The 21717-nt window shown below is 43.1% G+C and overlaps 1 protein-coding gene and 1 pseudogene across 3 annotated transcripts in view; one reads left to right on the forward strand and one right to left on the reverse strand.

Moving 5' to 3' along the window:
* The window catches only part of LOC147621778 (neurochondrin family protein), a 127860-nt gene extending 106655 nt beyond the window's left edge, over positions 1–21205 (forward strand). For all 3 annotated transcript variants that reach the window (XM_086822784.1, XM_086822783.1, XM_086822782.1), the window contains exons 15-18: positions 13141–13213; positions 20369–20526; positions 20669–20726; positions 20829–21205. In XM_086822784.1, the coding sequence (XP_086678910.1) occupies positions 13141–13213; positions 20369–20526; positions 20669–20726; positions 20829–20950 (411 nt within the window). In that variant the 3' untranslated portion in view covers positions 20951–21205. The remainder of the gene's footprint in view (positions 1–13140; positions 13214–20368; positions 20527–20668; positions 20727–20828) is intronic.
* On the reverse strand, positions 483–2019 carry LOC147621779 (uncharacterized; annotated as a pseudogene).
* Positions 21206–21717: the final 512 nt, after the last annotated feature.

Raw genomic sequence — 21717 nt, forward strand, 5'->3', positions numbered from 1 at the left:
CGATGTGAATGGATGTGAATTGATGTGGATGATGTGGAAATGATGTGGGATGGTGTGAATGGATGTGAATGGATGTGGGATGATGTGAGTGGATGTAAATGGATGTGAATTGATGTGAATGGATGTGAATGGATGTGGGACGATGTGAATGGATGTGGGACGATGTGAATGGATATGAATTGATGTGAGATGATGTGAGTGGATGTGAATTGATGTGAGATGATGAGAGTGGATGTGAGTGGATGTGAATTGATGTGAGATGATAAGAGTGGATGTGAATTGATTTGGCATCACAAATCCATTATCCGTGATAACATCCGCCATAGTGGTAACTAGTGGTAACTAGCATCCTCAACTCTAATCGTTGCGGAGGTAGAGCTCCGAGAGGCACGTCTTACATAGATAGCAACTGGGCGATCAGAGCCTTGAGAGCCAATGGTAAGAATAGGCCGAACCTGTACTCCACCTCTAGCTCAAGAGACTCATCTATCAATCTCCTCTAGGTCTTTGTAGAGCTCTGCATATATGGCCTCCTCTCCATTACGCTCCTTGTGGATACTTTTAAGAGTGTCCACCGTCAACTTGAATTTGCCGACATTTACCTACAAGTTTTATAATCGATTAGGGGCTAAATAATAAAACATTGAAAGTTATGTAAGTCTTAACATGTTACATAACAATATACCTGTCTAGCTTGACTCATATCGTGCATTACACGCACCATGCGCAAGTTATCGCAGCAATAGACCAGCCGCTCTAACTGTCTCGTGCTCAATCGATTGTGTAACTTCGTATGTATAAGTGAGTAGAAACTGCAGTTCCTCTCACATGCACCCGAAGAGCAATCCTAATCCACAATAAAAATAAACAATGTTCAGGATTCTAGTATCTACACATAATTTAGTAACTTGGTGCCAAGTGGTTAGTGGTTACCTGCGCTAGAATCCTCAAAGCCACTCTTTGTAGGTGAGGTTGTTGGTAAGCAAATGACTCCCACCAAAAGAGAGGCTTCACCATAGAATCCCTCCTCCAACATACCGCATTGGTGAATGCGGAGTCCCTCTGATCATTATAGTTGATGAGCTCCTGTAAGAACTGAAATTGCTCATTCTCATCATTGGGTAATGCTTTCGGTAAGAAAGCATCCCTAGCTGAAAGCAACTCTTGATCAGTGAAAAGTGGGAGCGTTTTGTAGGCAGGATGCAACAAAGCAGCAAGGCCATGGATAGGCCTCTTCATCCACTTCCATCTCTTCTCCACGAGTGCCAAGATAGCATTAGGTCGAGGAATAGCCTCAAGGGGATCACTGTGAATTTTAAAATAAAGGGGAGAATATCTTATATGAGAAAAATGAAAGAACAAGTATTTAGATTCAACATTCTATTTTAGTTTATTACTTATTCTTGAAAAGTTGAATCTTATTTACCTTGTTAGCATATACTGTGGATCAAGCTCATCGAGGACTGTGGTGCGGGTAATCTCGGCAACGGCCTCTCTGATAAAGTGAGTGAAGAGCCCCATGGTAGCCCCCTCCATGTCTGTCATGCGTAAAACCCTATACAAAGGAATAACTGCAATGACTAGGGCGCGGACCTGGTGTCAGAACTCCTCTCTCAAGCATAGCCGTTGAATAGCTCTTGCCTCATCGACACGCGAAGGTATCTCACCTTGTATCCATTCCTGCCACTCCGGTGAAACGACTGTTACTTGGAGCTTAGGCATGACATTATAAAGGCGCTCTAGAAGAAGCCACATGTAGGCAAAGCGCGTCGAGGATGGCTTCTTCATCTCCAAGTCGCTGTGATGGCGGAAGATAGCAAGGGCCTTGACTTTTTGACTGAAAAAAGTGACAATTTGAGTGGCTTGTGTCACCACACTCTTCACCCACTCTAACTTGCCTATGTCCTCCATAAGCAAGTCAAGGCAATGAGAGGCACAAGGAGTCCGTACTATGGACTTAAACTCCTCCTTAAGCAAGCGGCCCATCTTGTGGCAATTGGACACATTGTCCGTAACCACTTGAACTACATTTTCGGAGCCAACCTACAAGAATGATGGACCATGGATCATGGACGCAATCATGCATGGTGCATGAAAAAGGAAAAGAAATAAGACTTGAAAAGTTGAAAGTTGAGTAAAAGGTAAAGGCTAAACTTTAAAGCTTCAAACTCAAAAATTAAAATTGTATCTTACCTCGATTATGGCTTGTCGAATGTGGCGATAGATGACCTCGCCTGAGGTTTTCTTTCCCGCCTTTCCAGCATCCACGGCCCCTAAGAAGTACGTGCCAAGAGAGCAAGATACTAGAATTTTGAGGATGCCCCTCTTCTTTCTATCGGTCCATCCGTCGGAGAGGATGGAACACCCATACTTCACTCATCCCGCTTGGACGGGCTCGAGGGTCTTGTTGATTCTCTCCTTTTCTTCAAGTGCCTTCGTGCGCATGTCGTTGTAGGTGATACCATGCCAAGGACCATGGCATGGTCCTACTTCGGCAATGGCCCTCACCATCCTTTGTCATTGAGGAGTTTTGAGGACACGAAATGCGAGATTGCATTCAATGATAGTGCGTGCAATCTCCACATTTGCGCCTTGTTGCTTTGCTCGGACCCAAGAGAGAGAGGCCACATTTGCTCCAATGGAGCCTCCAAGAGTGGCTTGTCTCTTGTGTGGAACCTCAAACTCACTTGGCCTCTTTGATGAGGGAGTGGAGTTGGTGAAGAAGTGGAAGAAGGATGCGGAGAATGATGAAGAGGATGTATCCCTTGCCGGCGGGATGACTTCGTCTTGAGCGGTGGCAACGGCGCCCGGGGGGGGGGACTCTTCCACTATCACTTGCTTTGCCAACCAAGAAGTACTTCTTCACAATGCTATCGGAAATGTCTTGAGGAATCATCTTGCAAGGTGCAATTTGTCCCCCCATCTTGGAGCGATGTGCAAGAAGCCTAGTGGCGCTACTAGTGTAGGCCTTGCCACAATACTTGCAAGTCCACTTCCATGCCCCCGACTTCCCCTCGTTTTTATCATGGGTAATGGCATGCAAAGTAAAGGCTTCATGCTTTTCTCTCATGGTGAAAGAGGAGAGAAGGGTCTCGGAAGAAGGAAAGGGAGAGGTAGTGTTAAAACCCTAAGATCTCTCTAGATAATTGTTATGCATAAACATGCATAAATTAGGTATAGACTCATCCACCGACCACCCCGGAGCCCAAGGGATGCACACATGAATTATAATGAAGTACATCATACCTTTACCTTGATGTCTCATACCATCAAAAGGTATAACTCCAATCCAGCAGCATGTAGCTATAGTGTGAAATGGTAGGTAAGTAAATATAATCCTCTATATAGGAGAACATCATATTATAACCTAGCCTTAAGATAACATAGCCTTAGCCTTAAGATAACATCAAGAGATCCTCCCTTGAGTGTGTCCCATGTTCCTATTATATAGGAGGGCCCTCAAGTGACTCTTGACTCTCCGTTTCCCATGTGTGACCCTTGGATGCTTGACCCTAACCTTAACCCTTAAGGTTAGTCTTAACCCATGCTCCACTAGAGCTTGTTCCCATGCTCCCATGCTCCCATGCTCACAAGCCTAATGTGGGTTAGCCTCCTAGTATATGCACACATAATGTGCTTATAACATACTTTCCCTCTCTCAAAACATTGCACTCTTGCAATGAAAAGAAAGAGAACTGCGTTGAACAATCTCAACCAACTCCCAAGTCGAATCCTCTATTTCTCTATCTTTCTACCTAATTTTAACCTTAGAGATTAGTCAACTACAAAGTTTCTTTTCCCTGAATTCAAGTACCTTATCAGGTTCATGTGGAACATAGGATAATTCTTCGACTTCAACGAGTTCTTTGAGGAGTAACTATGTTATCCTCACCTCCCAGTTTTCCTTTCAATCTATTGATATGAAAGACTGGATGAACAGAATCCTCTATTTCTCTATCTTTCTACCTAATTTTAACCTTAGGGATTAGTCAACTACAAAGTTTCTTTTCCCTGAATTCATGTACCTTATCAGGTTCATGTGGAACATAGGATAATTCTTCGACTTCAACGAGTTCTTTAAGGAGTAACTATGTTATCCTCACCTCCCAGTTTTCCTTTCAATCTATTGATATGAAAGACTGGATGAACTCTAACATGTGGAGGTAGTTTAAGTTCATACACAACCGTGCCAATCTGATGTATAAATCGAAATGGACCACAATATCTAGGAGATAAATTCGAGCATTTTCCTTTTGACAAAGTCTGAGAACATGTCCAAAAAGAATGGCTAAACAATGATAAAAAATCATGAAAACATCGTTTATAAATAAATCTAAACAGAAATATCTACTAATACGAGATATAATCGTATTAATAAAATGCAAATAACCTGCGTCTATCTAATGTCAGCACGAGAAAACGTACTTCAACATTAAATAACCCTCGAAAATATTAAATTCTCAAGAAAAAGAATTATCATGATTTTTTCCTAGTTTTTTCTAATTTTATAGGGCCTCAAAATATGATAATTTTGAATTACACCAAACCTATCTTATGGCATTCCAAACCTATATTTCTTCAGAAAATTTTTAGCAATTAAATTTGTCAAAATACTATTGATATTTTAAAAAATACCAATTTTTAGGATTTCTAAAAATAATTTCTAGAATATTCCTAATTTGTCTTGAGAATCCCATCGTTCACGCAATTTCCAAGTTCGTCCGACAATTCTCAAATCCAATGAAAATTTATAATTTTAATGGATTTTCTAATTTTTTGGATCAAAAAATATATTTTAAAAAGAATTTGAATGTTTACGGGCGCCCGAATGGACACATCACATGCCAATCACCAATCCCATATTTTCCAGAAATTTAAAATAACCGTTGTCTAATTTTTTACTAATTTTCGAGAATTTTTTGAAAGTATTAATTTATCGCGAATGCATAAGAATACGAACAGTCAAAAATTTCAGAATCCCAATGGTCTTCCTGAAATACGGAAAGCCAACAGTTTCGGAAAAATGAAAAGACAAAAAAAAATCGGAATGTGAAAGGTCAAAAGTTTTCGGAATCCGAAAGATCAAAAGATTTTCTAGAATTCGGAAAGCCAAAAGGTTTCCAAGAAATGCGGAAAGCCAAGAGTTTTCAAGAAAATAATTTTCTGAAATATCCTTAGAATTTTTTTCCTAAATTTCTTATTTTCTCCTCTTTTTTTAAAGCTTTTTTTCAAGCTTTGAAAAGCTTTTTTGAAAAAAGAACTCTTTTTTTATATATTTAAAAGGTTTAAATAAAAGCTTTTAGAAGCTTAATCTTTAAGCTTATAAAAAAAACTTTTTTTTGGGGGGGATGGCGATTTTTGCCTAGCGCTCGGCAGCGTCCTCTCCCCCCCCGCCCCCCCCCCCTCCCCTCCCCTGCGTGCGCTAATTCCAAATGAGAGAGAGTAGAGACTCTCTTCTCTCCACTATCCTCTCTCCTTCTTCATCCAACCAACTTCTCTCTGCATCCCCTCTTCTCTGTTAACACAGACGGGAATTAAGTATTAATTAAAATTTTCTTAATCATAATTAAAGTTTAATTATGATTAAAATTTAATCAATTTGTGCCTAATAAGAGGCGTTCACATGCGTCCCGAGAAGAAATAGGAGAAAAACTCGGATTTGAGAGGCGAAGAGGATCCTACGTACACGGGAGAGCATTCCATGCATCAACATGCTGTCTCCTACTGCATTTAAACAGAAAATCGATCGAAATTTGATAGCATACCCGCGGAAAAACTCGCACAAAAAATGTATAAAAAATACATTTTTAATCATAAAAATGCTCTTAAAATTTTTTAAAAAAATTAGAAAAATTTTCTAAAAATTGTAGAGATTCAGGGAGTTCATTCTACCAAAAATATCCATGGTAAAATATGCGGTATTTTGGTTCAAATTTCCATTAATGCTTATTTTAAACCACAAAAAATAGAAAAAAATAGCATTAAACCCACGGAATTCCCCGTAACGTCGATTCGTCCATTGAATAGAAGAAACACACGTTCCAACCGTTATATCGACGAGCCATATGATAATCATCAAAACAAATCAACAAAATAACATTTTTATTTAGTAAATATTAAAATTTACTTCACAAATTATCAAAAATTGCAATAAGAAAGAAAAATCAACAACAATTAACTAGAGATTGCTCTGATACCACTGTTAAAACCCTGAGATCTCTCTAAATAATTATTATGCATAAACATGCATAAATCATGCATAAACTCATCCACCCGACCACCCACGAGTCCAAGGGATGCACACATGAATTATAATGAAGTACATCATGCCTTTACCTTGATGTCCCATACCATCAAGAGGTATAACTCCAATCCAGCAGCATGTAGCTATAGTGTGAAATGGTAGGTGAGTAGATATAATCCTCTATACAAGAGAACATCATATCATAACCTAGTCTCAAGATAACATAGCCTTAGCCTCAAGATAACATCAAGAGACCCTCCCTTGAGTGTGCCCCATGCCCCTATTATATAGGAGGGTCCTCAATTGACTCTTGACACTCCATTTCCCATGTGTGACCCTTGGATGCTTGACCCTAACCTTAACCCTTAAGGTTAGTCCTAACTCTTGCTTCACTAGAGCTTGTTCCCATGCTCCCATGCTCCCATGCTCACAAGCCTAATGTGGGTTAGCCTCCTAGTGTATGCACACATAATGTGTATATAACAAGTAGGGAGAGGCTTTAGGAAGAGGGAGAGGGAGGGAGAGGCTTAAGGAAGAGGGGGAGGCTTGAGGAAGATTCAAGACTCAAGAGGGAGAGCCTAGAGGCTTGAAAGTTGAGGAAGAGGAGAGGCTTGAGCCTTGAGGGTGAGGCTTGACCCTTGGCCCTTGAGGAAGAGGGAGAGAGCTAGAGGGGACTCAAGGGAGAGGATAGATCATAGACTTCAGCACTTGTGAGGGGAGGGTTGAGCAATGAGAACTTGTGAGGATGGGCTTGGGGAGGGCCTCTTATATAGAATCTAGATAATAGGGAGAAGAGCCTAGAGCTAAGAGACTCAAGGCTCAAGCCACAAGCAAAGGCAACCAAAAGGTTTGGGCCTTGGCAAGTTGGCAAGGCAAGCAAGCAAGAGCCCCAAACACGCCCGTCAAACGGCTCTCCAAACGGGTAGAAAACAGCGGAAAAACGGGCGAAAAAAAACGAGCGAAAACGGTAACCTGTGAACCGGATCGAACTGAATCGAACCGAATCGTTCGAATCAAACTTTCCTGGTGGTTTGCAAACTGGAGGCAACTATGGATAGAAGCACACGTGCCTTCAAGCATTATGGCCCATGGCTGCCAGAGTTGAAAGAGAGTGGAAATCATGATGGCTTTTCTTGCCAAAACATGATAATGCAAATCAAGTATATTTAATCCACCATGCATTTTAGGAGTGCAGACCAAAGATCATCTCAAAACACGTAGCGCTCTCATATGATTCTTGCTTTTCCCCACAACATCTCCAAGGCACTAGACATAAAAGAATCAATATCAGTTTTACGCCAGATGAACGCCAGATGAACAATGGCAAATAAAATTGCACATAGGCCATAATGATTGATTGAACAATTCTGAGACGGACATGTAAAGGCCATGTAGAAAGCTTCCAATATCTTCGCTTGGCCTTCAATTTGTTCAATACCCAAAGAATAGCATCTTGTGTAGACATATCCCATCCCAGTGGATATCCTAGATGTCTAACCAGTTGGTCTATTGGAATAATTTGCCCTGACCATAGCAGTGCATGCCGATCACAAGAGTCAATGGAAGCAGTTTGGAGTTAGAAAAGTTGATATGAAGTCTGGTTGTTTTACCAAACAATTCCAAAGTTTTCATGATGCACTTAAGATCATTTGGATCATTTTGAGGCATGAACAAAGATTAGTGTCCAATCATCAAAGGATTGTCCCAATGCTTTTTTAGGTACCAAAGTTGCAAGGCCTTCTTTCCAAGAATTAGGCATATATCCTGTTTCCCATGCAACATTAATCATCTTCAAGTCGGAAGTTTAAGCTCATCCCAAAAAGCAACAAAGAATTCAACCATCAGATCATTCCAACCAAGTGACTTCCAACGTCCCATACCATATAGCGCATGCATCAGCTCTTCCTCAGCCTCAAAGCAGATTCATTGTCAACAATGGAGTGCAAACAATTCAAGACAATTTTTTGAGCATCAAGGACATCAGATTCCGGATGCTAATCACTCTCCTACACACTCCCAACAATGACTAAAATTCAGCAAAACAGCTCTTTTTATTGCTGTAATTTTTGGTCTTTTTGCTGAAAACCCTAATTTCAGCCCTCCTTTCTCAAGTTGAACCATAGGGGAAGCTTTCCCAAGGTTCCCTTCATCCTCTTGAAGACTTTTGTCGCGAAGAAATGCGACAAATTGGAGATCTCATCACTCCAAGGACTTAAATCATGAAGACTTCCATTGTCATCGACTCTACTTGCAATTGGTAAGCTTTTATGCTTAAATATGGAAGCAAGTAGCAGGAGGGAGGAACCGGATTACATGATCACATACCCTGTGTAGTGTTCTAGGTGCTCTCTTGCAGATTGTTGCTACCATGTGTTGGTGGAACAATAGAGAGCAGATGGTAGGGAACATGGGCACTTGAGAGGGTAGTGTGGATTGCAAGTCTACATCGACAACCACTTGTTTGCAATACTGTATTCATATGCACTGGTATGGAAATGTGGTCAGAAATGCCCATGACACTATGTACTTGATTCTCCCAAGATCAATATACTTTATTTGAGGGAGGGGTCAGCTGTTCCAGCTCATTGTGTGTCTCTTGTCAATTCAGCAATCTACTTCTTGTATTTGAGCGAGTGTCAATCAAATCTTAGTGTATTTAAGTGTATTGATTAGCATTGTGTTCAACCAAGTTACATGCTCTCTTGAAGATTGTTTCTACCATGTGTGGGTGGAACAATAGAGAGCAGATGGAAGGGAACATGGGCACTTTAGAGGGTAGTGTCGAGCACAACATACCGTGTGTAGTGTTCTCTTGTCCTACGTGCTCTCTTGAAGATTGTTTCTACCATATCTGGGTGGAACAATAGAGAGTAGATGGAAGGGAATATGAGCACTCGAGAGGATAGTGTGAGCTGGTGGCCGAAATGCCTTGGTGGCCGAAAGGCCTATAAACTATGTGTAGCAGAAATGCTTATGAGTGATTGTTTTATCTTGTTACTTGAACCCACCTCTCATCCAAGGTGTGTGGTCAAAGTACCAATACGGAGTGCAAGTGGTAAAGTGGACATGACGCCTGGTTGGCATGGGACTTTTGTCTATGCCAAGGGTCATGTGGACTGATGCCTTGTTGGCAGGAGACTTATTTTGTCTCGCCCATTTACTTGGGACATGGATTATGATATTTGAACTTATGGGACTGATTTGTCTCGCCCATTTACTTGGGACATGATTATGATATTTGGACTTATGGGACTGTTTTGTCTCGCCCATTTATTTGGGACATGGATTTATTTTTTTAAAGCCATATTAGAATCATTGTCTCCCCATACAGAGGCCAAGAGGTTCATTGTTCATCTCACCATGCATGTGGATTCATGTTGGAATTGTGAGAGGGCAATTCAACGAACACTCCACCATACACTTGGATTCGTGTTGCGATTTTGGAGTGAGTGTTTCATTGTTTCCACACCATGCTTGTTGATCGGAATTGGGATTGTATGGGAGAACATGGGAACTGTTGGAATTGGGAGAAAGGATTGCCAGAACTATGGACAACCAGCTTTTCTGTCACCATGGTTTGTGCTCTTGAATGGCACCAGTTTCTGTGCATAGCACATGTTTCTGTGCGAGGCACTACTTTCTTATGCAGGGCACTTATTTAAGTGTCTTAGCACTTGGTTGGTGATTTTCATTGGCATATGATTATCTCATTGATACTGGTGATTGAGACACAATTGGCTCTTGTGCCTGTGTCTAGCATATCTTCCATGGAATTCTTGCCCATTTATTTTGGAACATGATTTTGATATTGGTATTATGGAGACTTATTTAGTCTCACCCATTTCTTTGGGACATGGATTCTTCAGCTATATTAGATTTTTGAGACTGTCTCGTCTCCCCCACTTGATGGGACATGATTATATCTTGAATATATGGCTTGAAGCTTAAAGTTGCGGACAACTTTAAAGAAGCTGGGGAGGATGTCACCAGCTTGGACATTTCCCAGTATGAAAGGGGTCTAGTGGACTCTAGGATGTGGACTCCAGGATGTCTAAATATTTGGAAGGTACAAGCTTTGGGAATAGGGAATTATCCTAGAATACTAAGGACCACACTCCTAAAATTTAGGAGAGTTGCTATTTTTGGCCCGACTCCGATGGAATTCTGTTCGCGTCATTACATTTGGAATTGAGCAGATACCAAGAGTTGGCAAAGTGCCTATGACAGAATGTCTACTAGTTGGGATATTTTTAGAGGTAAAGATTATGGGAGAACCCATCTCTTAGATTGGGACATGTGGCAAGAAAGTGGATCAAAGTGAGACAAGTGGCCTCACACTTGTCACTCCAGCTATTGTGTGGCTCTCCACTTGTCATCATAGCCCTCTCTTTCCATTTTCACTTATGGGAGCCCCAAATCTATAAATTGGAGCCCTTTCTCTTCATTAATGGAGGCTCTCTTGCTGCACACTAGCCTCTACCACCGTTGCAGGCTGCCCTAATGATGGCTACTGTCTTTCTCTCTCTCTTGAAGGCTGCACATGAAGAATACGGGCTGTTGGGGATTGTTTTGGAGGCTTCCATCGCGAAGAAATACTGAAGGCAAGCGTCATAGTTGTTTCTCGTACCGGTACGAATGGGTTTGTACCGTATGGTTCGTACGGTACAATACCGTACGATACGAGCTTCTTTTGTTTTTTTTTTTAAATTTCTCTCAAAAAAAATTTCCTTGAAATTTTTTTTTTCAAATGCTTTAAAAAAATATAGAAACCCTGCTTAACGAAGATCCCAAATGCTCTCAATACTTCGCAACTTTCGTGTCCACTCTGTATTCCATATGGGGTTGTTGAGAGACCTAAAAAATTTGGCGAGGTAGACTGGTAGTGTACACTTGATTGGTAGGATGAGAGAATCTTGCTACATCACTTCGAGATCCCTGATATAGGTAGGCTAGACAGTTAGATTCTCAAGTTACGTATGAGGGAGAAGATTTGGACATGGCCATTTTGATCTAGAGAGGAGTCCCTAAACCTATCACCCTAGATGCACTGCTCGTATTTGTGCAAGGACGGTCCCTTAGTCATAAACGCTACACTGGGAGACCTTTGGTATTTCATTACCCATCCAGGTTCTTTTTTGGAGACAATCGGGAGATCCAACTGGGAGAGACACATATCCATGTTCTGGTTCCTCAAGCACTGTAGACTCCTCCCCTCCCAATGTTCCCTCACATTCAAGCTTGAAGCTCCATAGGTTGTAAGTGTAAAGAATAAAAACCGTATTTTATCGTACGGTATCCAAAAATTTCATGTCGTACCAAAAGTTCCCCGTACGGTATCGTATTTTCGTACCGTGACAACTATGGCAAGGGTATTTAATCATTTATTATGATTTCTAGCCATTGTAATTGTTGTACCAACCCTTGTACTTGCTGTAGCAGCCACTGTACTGGTTGTACAAGCCCTTGTACCTATTGTACCAGCCACTGTACCTACTGTACTAGCCATTGTACTGGCTATACGAGCCCTTGTACCTGCTGTACCAGCCACTGTTCTGGCTGCACCAGCCCTTGTACCAGCTATACCAGCCACTGTACCTACTGTATCAACCAATGTATCTATTGTACCGGCTGAATGGAGAGCTGAACCTGTTGTACCAGCTCTATTGCATGAAGACCCGTGGTTTTTGGGGAAGAATCAGTACCCACACGGAGGTATATGGATTATATTGTTGGCTCGGCTTTTCTACAGCCTTTGTTCCGGCTTGGTAGCCTCGTGTTGGGTTGTGTTATGGAATGTGTATATGGATAATCCGGCATCTCCCGTGGGGAGAGTAAGGCCCTCAAAGCTTGTACATGTTATTATTCTCCTTGGGTAATAAAATACTCCAAGGGGGGGGGGTCGGCCCATTCCGGCCTCTATATGGTGTCACATGTGCAAGCTCCATTTTCAGCATTTGTGGATCTTTTGTCTAGCTTTTATGTTTTATACAAAGTGATGATGGATATGTGTTAAGGTTGTGGCCATGTTTAAGTGTTTTAATATGCATTGATGGTATCAACAAGTGTGTCAAAGGCCCTAGTCCCCCAGGCATCCGCGAGTAACAACTTTCAGATTTGAGCTGACGAGAAGAGAGCATTTGTCTCTGTACAGATTTTGAAACAGAAAAACCCCAAATATTCTTGCAAAACCTTCTGTTAATTTGCATTAGGACCAATTATTCAGACATGAAGGAAACTGTCTCTGCATCATAGCACCTGCAAACCCTAGGATCGTGCAGGAAGGACCTAAAATCTTGCTGTGAAGAGATCAATTGATAGAAGAAAGAGTCTGCCAGGTGTTAAGAAATGGGGTCAGCCACGCAGCACAGAGAAAACTAGCGTACTAGTGGATCTGCAAAGCTTTCTAGAGGCTACCTCCATGCTTGATATCCTTGACGGCCCTCTCCTCCGATCGGGGGGTTAGCTCCATAGGCTGTATAATGATGATGATCCCTTTTTTTTCCCCAACGGGCCTTGGGCCCAGGTTTTTTTGCAACCTTCAGTTTTGACTCTCTTTGAATAATGATGTAATGAACCCTACCCATTGTAAAAATTGAGAGAAATAGAGGAGAACATTGGGGTAGATTGTAATTTGGAGTAGATAATGAGGAAATTTGGGAAAAATTAGTGGGGGATATTTTGAGAGGAATGAAATTGCAATTATGTAAGAAAATTGAATGTTTATTCTATGAAAGATAGTTAGCATTATTCTATATAACGTTGCATAGATGGTGGACTTGTCACATACTTTAATCATTCATAAGCAAATTTTTATGTGTTACATTTCTGATTGCTGATCAGATATGTTATGCTAGAACGTAAGGTTTCTAAAATGGGATTGTATCTTGATAATGCAGGAAAACAGGCTAGTTGAATTTTGTGCCCCTTTGGATTTTCTGCCTCTATTGTTGGTTCTTCCTTCTTGGGCTGGTAAGAAAATAACACTTCCCATTAATACCTTATTATTATTGGTTCTTCCTCTTGGGCTGGAAGATAATAACATTTCCCATGAATACGTTACTATCTATCTCTGGTATGTTTGGCTCTCCTATCCATGTATGATAAATGTATTGTTGTAATGGTAAATTATTGTCTAAGAGTCCTTTGAAGTTGCATCTCTTTCCTTGCCTGCAAATTTAATTTTATTTTCAATTTTTTTTTGCGGAGACTTCTATCAAGTATGAATAGACCATACAAAATCATGGCTAGAGCCGTAATAAAAAATCCTCATCTAAGAATGTATGGTGATCATAACCTATTTGGGGCACAAAGGTGCCACGAGAGTCTTGTGGATGTCGATGAGAAAAAGATCCCTTGATCTTACTCTCTCGTGAAAGCAATGCGCTTTGCATGCACAGATCTGGATGGTCGTGTACGATCCCATGTGGACATGAGAGTGTGAATATTATCTTCCCATATAGTACAAATGCACGGAGTATCTCTATAGTCTCTATGCATCTAGGGCAGCTCACACAACTTTGTTAACTACAAACTTGTGCAGAAATTGAGTCTTGATGTGACACCCAGCGATCATACCTATGAGGTACGCCTACCTGCGGGAAGGCAAGTATGGGATCGAAAGGTGGAGATGCTTCCAATCCAGATTCAGGACTACAAAGATACTCTGGAATGCTATGTTATGCACCTAGAAAATGTAGACTTGTTATTAGGGATTGAATGGTTTAAGACTCTTCAAGTCCAGATAGATTGGTCTAGTCATATTTTTTCTTTTCAGCATAGGGACATCCAGTATAGTATTTTAGGTGATTGTATTCATCCCTCTCAGGGACCTCTTGTAAATACAGTTGATTTTGGAAATATAATGGATTCTTCTTTGTAGACCGCTTTCCATTGTGTATTGATTTCACTTTCTTCCTTTCTCATCCCTTCCATGGATGTAAATGAATTAAGTGTGTTTGAAAGCAAAGAATTAAAGAAGATACTTGATTCGTTTCAAGATGTATTTCCTAAGGAACTGCCATCGGGTTTACCACCTGAACGGGCCGTAGATCATCGTATTGACTTGATCCCTGGTGTCCATCCTGTTAGTATTCCACCTTACAGGATGAGCTAAGCTGAGAAAGATGAGTTGGCTAAATAACTCGAAGATTATTTGAGGATGGGCCAGATCCGTCCAAGTAAATCACCTTGGGGTGCACCTGTGTTGCTTAGGAGAAAGAAGGACAACACCTAGAGAATGTGTATAGATTACAAGAGGTTGAACAAGCTGACAATTAAGAACCGTTATCCTCTCCCTAGATCAGATGACTCATGGGATTGAGTTAATGCAAGATTTTGATTTTGAGATCCGTTATCGAAAAGGGTCCATGAATAGTGTTGGAGATGCGCTTAGTCGAATTAGAGAGGTGAATACTTTGTCGTTCACCGAGATTTCTACTGACTTATTTCAGTTATTGAGAGGGCTTTGCAGGACTGATAGTTATTACAGCATGGCAGATCTGGAGAGCTAGATGCACGGAGGCTATTGAGGGTGTTCAGATTTTTGGATCTCAGTGCATTAGTACTATATGGGGTGATATCATCCACACTCTTATGGCTACTTGGGCTCGCATTCAGGGACCCTCTCATTCTACGCAGGCGAAGGGTGTGATATTTATGCGGGAATGGAACCATGGCATCTTCTTTTCCTCTAGTACCACAGGTCTTACATGGCATCATGATGCTCCTCAGTGGTTGAAATCATCTTACATATTGGGGTGATTCTATTCTCTTCCGGCTTATAGCTGTGATTGTTGTATGTTTTTCTCATACTTAATAGAAATCTCTTTCTTAAAAAAAAAAAAAAACAGTGTTTTGCAGAGAATCGATACTTACCTGCAGTGCCCGTGAACGTCTGCGAATTGAAAAACGGAGATCCAAATGCACCCGAAACACGTTTTCGGCTTGGAAAATTTTGTCCAATGCACAATATAGTTGTCCTATAGCTCTGCTTCTGCGAAGAAAGCTCCTCATTGAAGTTCGTTTGCTGGTGCCTCTCGAAGAGCTCCCGACAAGGGTGTAGTAGCTAACACAAAGGGAGAAAAGTAGATGAACCTCTTACCCTCGTACCGCTTCCTGTGCTTCTCTTGCTTGCCTCTCAGCCCTTAGCAAGAACCAGGCTTTGATACCGTGAAAAGATGCATGGGAGAAGAGACCTTGAGCTCGTGCAAGCACACACTCACACATCCCAATGAGGCCCTTGCCTAGGGTTGTCTGAATGTAAGCCAATCTCCCAATGTTCTAGCGGGACCCATGCTCAAAGCTCCCCACGATATGTGTGGGCAAGCCCCAAGCATGTGACCACTAGGTAGACGGACCAGGGGTTCTAGCAAGCACGCAATAGACTAGCTCCATATTTGTCCTTAAATGTAGGGCTAAGCCACAAGCCCACATCTCCGTAAACATCCATCTCTTATTGAAGGGGAAAGGGCCTCCCAGAATTGGGGTGCCGGTGGAGATGCTAGCCAAGAGGAAGTTCTTTCAAGGCTTGCCGCCTAGAAGAAGGCCATGAACAATCAACTGCCCAAAAGGGCACGCCTTTGAATGGAGAGGTCGATGTTGCCCAGGCCCCCTCTGCATCGTGGCTGAATGATCTCTCTAGGCCACCTTTGCCCATGCAAGCCTTCCGTCACTACCACCCCATAGAAAGTTGCGTACCAGCTGCTGAACCTAACCAATACAAGCTCGGCAGAAAGCCCACAGGAGGTGATGTACCACATGGTGGCGAGAAGAACCTAGTTCGCCACCACGACCTAGCCAACTAAGGAAAGCTTGGCTGAACTAGTCCAGTGTATCAGCTTCTTCCGAATGCTTAGAAGAAGAGGGGAGTGCCCCTCGGTATTCCCTCAAAAGCCTCAACAACTGGACGCCAAGTTGTGGCGGGCAATGAGCCAACCCAAAATTCACGCGACTTGTGCCAGTTGATGTGTGCTCCAGATGCATGGTAGAAGATCTCTATCGCCTTGGTGAATCTCTGGAGTTTCCCTTGTCTGACAGGTATGCTGCTGTGTCATCGACGAACTCGAAATCAAGCAGCTCCTCCTGCATGCGGATGGGACGACGTAGTCCCTAGAGCCTTGTCTCCTGAGCGGAGAAAAACTGCTCATGGCCTTGGCAACAAATAGAAAAAGGTAAGGTGCTAGTGGACCGCCTCTGGCACCCTGAACGAGAAGCTGGGTATGTGAAGCCGAGTAGAGTCCAGAAACACCTTGGACCCACTCCTCCGGAAATCCCATCCTGCACGTTGTCCCCTCCAGAAAGCTCGAGTCCACTCTGTCTCATAGGTTTTCTCGAAATCAAGGAGAATAATAAGATCTTGCTATTGCAACCTGGTCGAAGCGGTTGCCTCCCAAAAAGTGAAGATGTTGTCCAGAATGCTCTGATCTTGAACGAAACCCGTCGGGGAGGAAGGGATGCAATCACCAGCTCATGGCCTTAGTTAGAATTTTGTAGGTGTTCCTCAGAGGAGGGTGAGGGGTCTCCATTGCCAAATCTCCAATGTGTCACCACCCTCGGAAATCAAATGGATCAATCCCTTTCTCAGCCTCTCCAGCATGGCTCCCATAATCATAATCTCATTGAAGGCAGCTCTGAGGCCACCTTCCATGAAATCCCGATGTCAAAGAAATAACGAGTTCGAGAGCGGGAGGAACCACCTCTCTTCTATGTCACCAAACCCGCTCACGCGCATCCAGCACCTTTGACGATAGGGGCACCCATGAGAAGAGAGCTGAAGAAATATGTGGCAATGGCTCTCACATGGGGGGGATCTGTAACAATGGATCCATCCTGGCCTCACAACGTGCGGATACCATCTCTTTGCCTGTGCCGGCCTGCAATCTCAAAGAAATCCCCGGTGACCTTGTCTCCCACCTGTGTTCAAAAAGACGCTCTGGCATAGTAATTGTACTCCACCCTTTGCTCCTCTATGGATTTGAGCTCTGTACGAGTAGCAACCAATTGACCCTCAATCCATAGGCTATCTGGTGCACTATCTTGAAGCCGCTGTATGGAAGCTAGGCTCCGGCCAATGCTCCTCTCCTACTCTTGGAAGACAACCAATCTGCTATGTGTTGCCTTCTATAATAAATTGATGATCTCTCCAAGGCGTGCATCCACCAAGGTGCCTATGGTTGATTCCGAGTGGAAATCGAGCCTCTCCCAAATCTCCTCTATCCTACTGCATAGCTCAAAGTCCTGAATGAGACTATTAGGGATCCGGATGCTCAAATGTATGTCCTGCCTCCAAGGGTCCTCCAAGGAGTACATGATTGGAGAAAGTAGTGCCCACTCATCTACATAGAACCGATCTAATCTAGACAGGTTAGGGCCTATACTCCTCTTGTCGAATCTCGAGAAGCACAGACTTCCGCGGTTGCGTCCAAACTCTAGTAAAATCAACTCCTCCAAAGCCGAGTACTCTGTACCAGAAATTGTAGTCATGCCACCTCCACGTTTGTCCTTTTGCCAACTCTAATATGTTGAAATCCCCATCCATACACCAGAAATCCACCATCCAGTGGCAATGGTGCTTGAGTCAACCACTGCAAGCAATAGTTGCTCGTTGACAGAAATACATACTCCACCTTATGTCCCGGAGGGGCCAAAAGAATGTGACCAAAAGGTGCGACTCCTGCCCTGTAGGATCTTCTTGCAACAACGACGAGTATGCACCTCTGAAAGATGATGCTCCTGGAAGGGAATGCGTCCACCGAGACTACTACTCTGTGAAGCTCCTCTCTAAGGACACCATGCCTCTGAAAGCAATGTGGTCCCCCCAAACCTTGAATGTTCTAAGAACAATCCACATAACTAAGATATTTGGAAGGCAGAATTGTCGAAACTGCCATCCACATGAAGAGTCTTGGGCATGGATTTCGACAGAGAGTTTTCCATCCCCCCCCCCCCCCCCCCCCCCCCCCCCCCCGCTGGTGCTCTTCTTCCGCCATGCTTGCAGCAACAGCAGCAAGCTAGTTTAGTCTGCCATTTGATCCATCGCTTCACAGAGCCGATAGAGATTATCATTGCTGCCTCTCTCTCCAGAGACATGAGAGCTCTCCCCCCCCCCCCCCCCCCCCCACACACACACACACACAAAAAAAAAACCCCCCCACTCCCAATGTCTAGGGCAGCCAGTTGATTACCCATGCTCAACCACTTTTGGCCCTTGGCACAGATGGAGTTGGGTGGCTCTGGCCACAGAGATCCCGAAAGGAGAGATGGTGTCCTCCAGCCCAGCTTGGAGTTGCTTCTTTTTGCATTTCTTCATGTTTTCACTGGCAGTACCCCTCCTACAGATGCCTGCATTGTGACAAGTGGAGCCAAGAGTGCATATTCCAAGGCTCAGACAGAGTGGATCCACATGGAGGGCAAGATTCGTGCCCATCTAGCGTGACTTCACACTAGGACCGACAGGGCCCATCGAAGGCTCCGAAGGGTCGGAGAGCCTCATGGGAATCTGGATGCCTGGAGAGGGGTCTTGACAAGGCAACGGCTCGAGATAGGGGGGCCGAAGGCGGGTTCCTCAAGGGTACTGGTGGTGGTGGGAGGGAGGGATCACCGTCGAGGGGCTACTGAGGTAAATGCTTGTAATGGTTCTCTAACAAAACCGTATCCTCCTGTGTCCTGCCAGCCTAGTGCGCCTTGTGGCACCGCTCTGCTTTGGAAGTCTGGCGGCGGTCTGCCACTCTCCTGCACCGGAATGGACTGAGGCCGGGTCTTGGTGCTTTGGTGCCTAGGGCCCGGTATCCCTCCCTCCCCCCTGATGAGGATCTAAACTAGGAACGGGGGGGGGGGGGGGGGGGGGGGGGACAACTGAAGGCACGTCGGACGGCTACCCACAATCTTGCAAACCAAGGTAGATGCCTCCAAAGCTGGGACTGTCAAAGTGAGGAGCTGGAGGTCTGCTTTTGAGAAAGAAAGGCAAGGGACGATGGCCTCGGTCGGGGATGACGGAGCGGCTGTCATGGAGTCCTCTTGGAGGGTCGAAAGACCAGAAGTCGCTGAAACTTGCCAAAATGGAGAGTGCCCGAAGCTGAAAGCACCTATCAAGGGAGAAGGAGACAAGGAGGGGTGGGAGGGGAGGGGGGCCGGGTGGGGGGGGATGGGGATGGGGACGGCATATACAAATGGGGGGATCTCCAGGTCGTGGCCGCGAAGCGTGTAAGATTCAAACTTTTATTTGTTCAAGTAAGGATTTCTTGTATAATGTATAATACAACTAAGTATGGCACTAAGTATGCATGTCAGGAATGTGTAGATGTCATGTATACACACATAGAGTCTATGTATGCACGCCGCTGAGAACAGATTTGATCTTGTATCTTGCTCGTGAGTCAAGGTAGAGAGCAAGGGTTGACGTATTGCACACAACGGACATCTCCTACTAATGGTCTTCAAAGTCTTTCCACGTGCTTACCACCGTTAAAATTACTCTTACCTCCAAAGGAGGGTGATGATAAGACAAGGGCTATTGTCCATGAGTTAAACCATTGATTCAAAAGAGGTTTTGTCATTGGATTTGGCACTCTTACAGGACGAGCCAAATATCCCATTTCTTATGGTTATTGTTATACGGTGTGAAAAGAAGACACCCCTTTGATATAAGTCTCTCAGAGTCCAAGTATACCTTGTCATTAGCCTTCTCAAAATCAAGTAGTAGTGCGGCAAGGGATTCTACTGCCATGATCTTATATGCAATATTTAACGATGTGATTAATCTCCAATTATGAAGGATTATTATCTCCACCTTTTGGAAACCATCAGAAAGGGGCTCTGACATCAACAACCATATCGCAAATCTCCTGGAAAGGTCCTGCCAAAACAAGGACCAAGTAGTCGAGAAAAAAACCATCAGAAAGGGATTTTTACATCAATAACAAAATTGCAAATCTCCTTGAGGACCGAGTAGTCTAGAAAAACATGAGTGGCAAATTATCGTCCCTTGGTATGTAAGGCATGCAAAGGCTCCTTACACGTAAAACATGCATACAAAATTGTTTGCATATCTGCACCGACTAGCCGCCTTACGTGATTTTGTACTAACCTGAATTTGGATTTGTTGCATTTGTTTTTAAAATTCTGCAGAAAGCACAGACCAAAGCATGGGGATCTCTTTGGCAGCTTGCATTTGTGTGATGATATTGGGCTTGACAAATGAAGAGGGCATGTTGCAATGCACGTCTGCGGAAGTTCTCTCCAATGTCTATGGGTTGATCAGCAAAGCACTACATTATTTGCAAATGGTAAGGCAAACCATAGGTATAGATTTTTGTGTGCTTCAATGCGAGCCTCTTCTTGAGTATGCTTCTGCATTTGGGATCCTTATGTTGAGTATTTTGGCAGCTCTAGGAATCTGGTTTTCATGTGTATGGTTTTCTTCTGCAGTTAGAGATGTCACCAGAACCAGCTGAAGAGCAAGACTTACTGGATCTTACTCTTTCAGGTAGGTTAACTCAGTTTTTGTGATTTCTCCCCCATTTTTTGCAATCTTGCAAGCCATGTTTATATTGATTTCTCACAGGCTACGTTATCTCTGTTTATTCAGCATGTATTGGCCTTACCGATCATTATCCATCTCTCAAGTGTTTCATAAAATCCTCGGTTCTGGCAAATACATCAACGAACTCCTCCATTCAGTCACTCTTGAAGGGTCTGCTAGATGTCTGAAGAGAAGCCTTGTAAATGCATCCATGTAAGAGACCCTAAATCTCACGAGGAATCTTAAGAGAGAACAACCATGGGTCTTGGAAAAGCTTGTATACATACAACTATGTGTGAGAGATACATAATGCGAGCCCCTTGGCTCAGAGGGAGTTCAGTTCCTGGCCTGCCTTGCAAACTGCCTTTTTCTTAGATTTGTGTCCAAAAAGGGTGCTTTGTTAAGGAGAGCAATAAAGAAATATAAATACTAAATCTTTAAAATGGCGGTCTTCAAATATTTAATGGAGATATTATCCCTCCACTGAGTCAAACGAAATTTGTATTATATTGACAATCTTCATGTTATGCACCTATGCATGCATGCATGCCCATCAGATGCATACATGCACATTGCATGCATACATGCATACATGCATACATGTTTTTTTGATAGTTTTGTTCTCTTTTTTTAAGGCTTGCCTTTCAACCCTCCCTAGTACTTCTTATGCTACAGGCTCAATTTCTACGGTTGCTCACATACTTTTGATAAATCCCTTGTTTGTTTCTACATTCAATATTTTGCTAATAGAGACTGTAAGTGTAGGCTGATGCCTTTATTCTTCACTATGCTTCTCTAAAGGAGCTTTGTGTGAAAGATACTAAGTTATGCCTTTCTTCTCTAAAGGACCTTTGTGAGAGATACTAAGTTATGCCTTTCTTCTTTAAAGGGCTTATATGGTTGTTACTTGCAAAAAGTTTTATTTGCAATGCATTTTTAAGTTTAATCATTTAAA

The sequence above is a fragment of the Cibotium barometz genome, chromosome 29 (assembly GCF_041138505.1).
Source record: "Cibotium barometz isolate CiBa-2024 chromosome 29, ASM4113850v1, whole genome shotgun sequence".
In the NCBI taxonomy this organism is placed as follows: domain Eukaryota; kingdom Viridiplantae; phylum Streptophyta; class Polypodiopsida; order Cyatheales; family Cibotiaceae; genus Cibotium; species Cibotium barometz.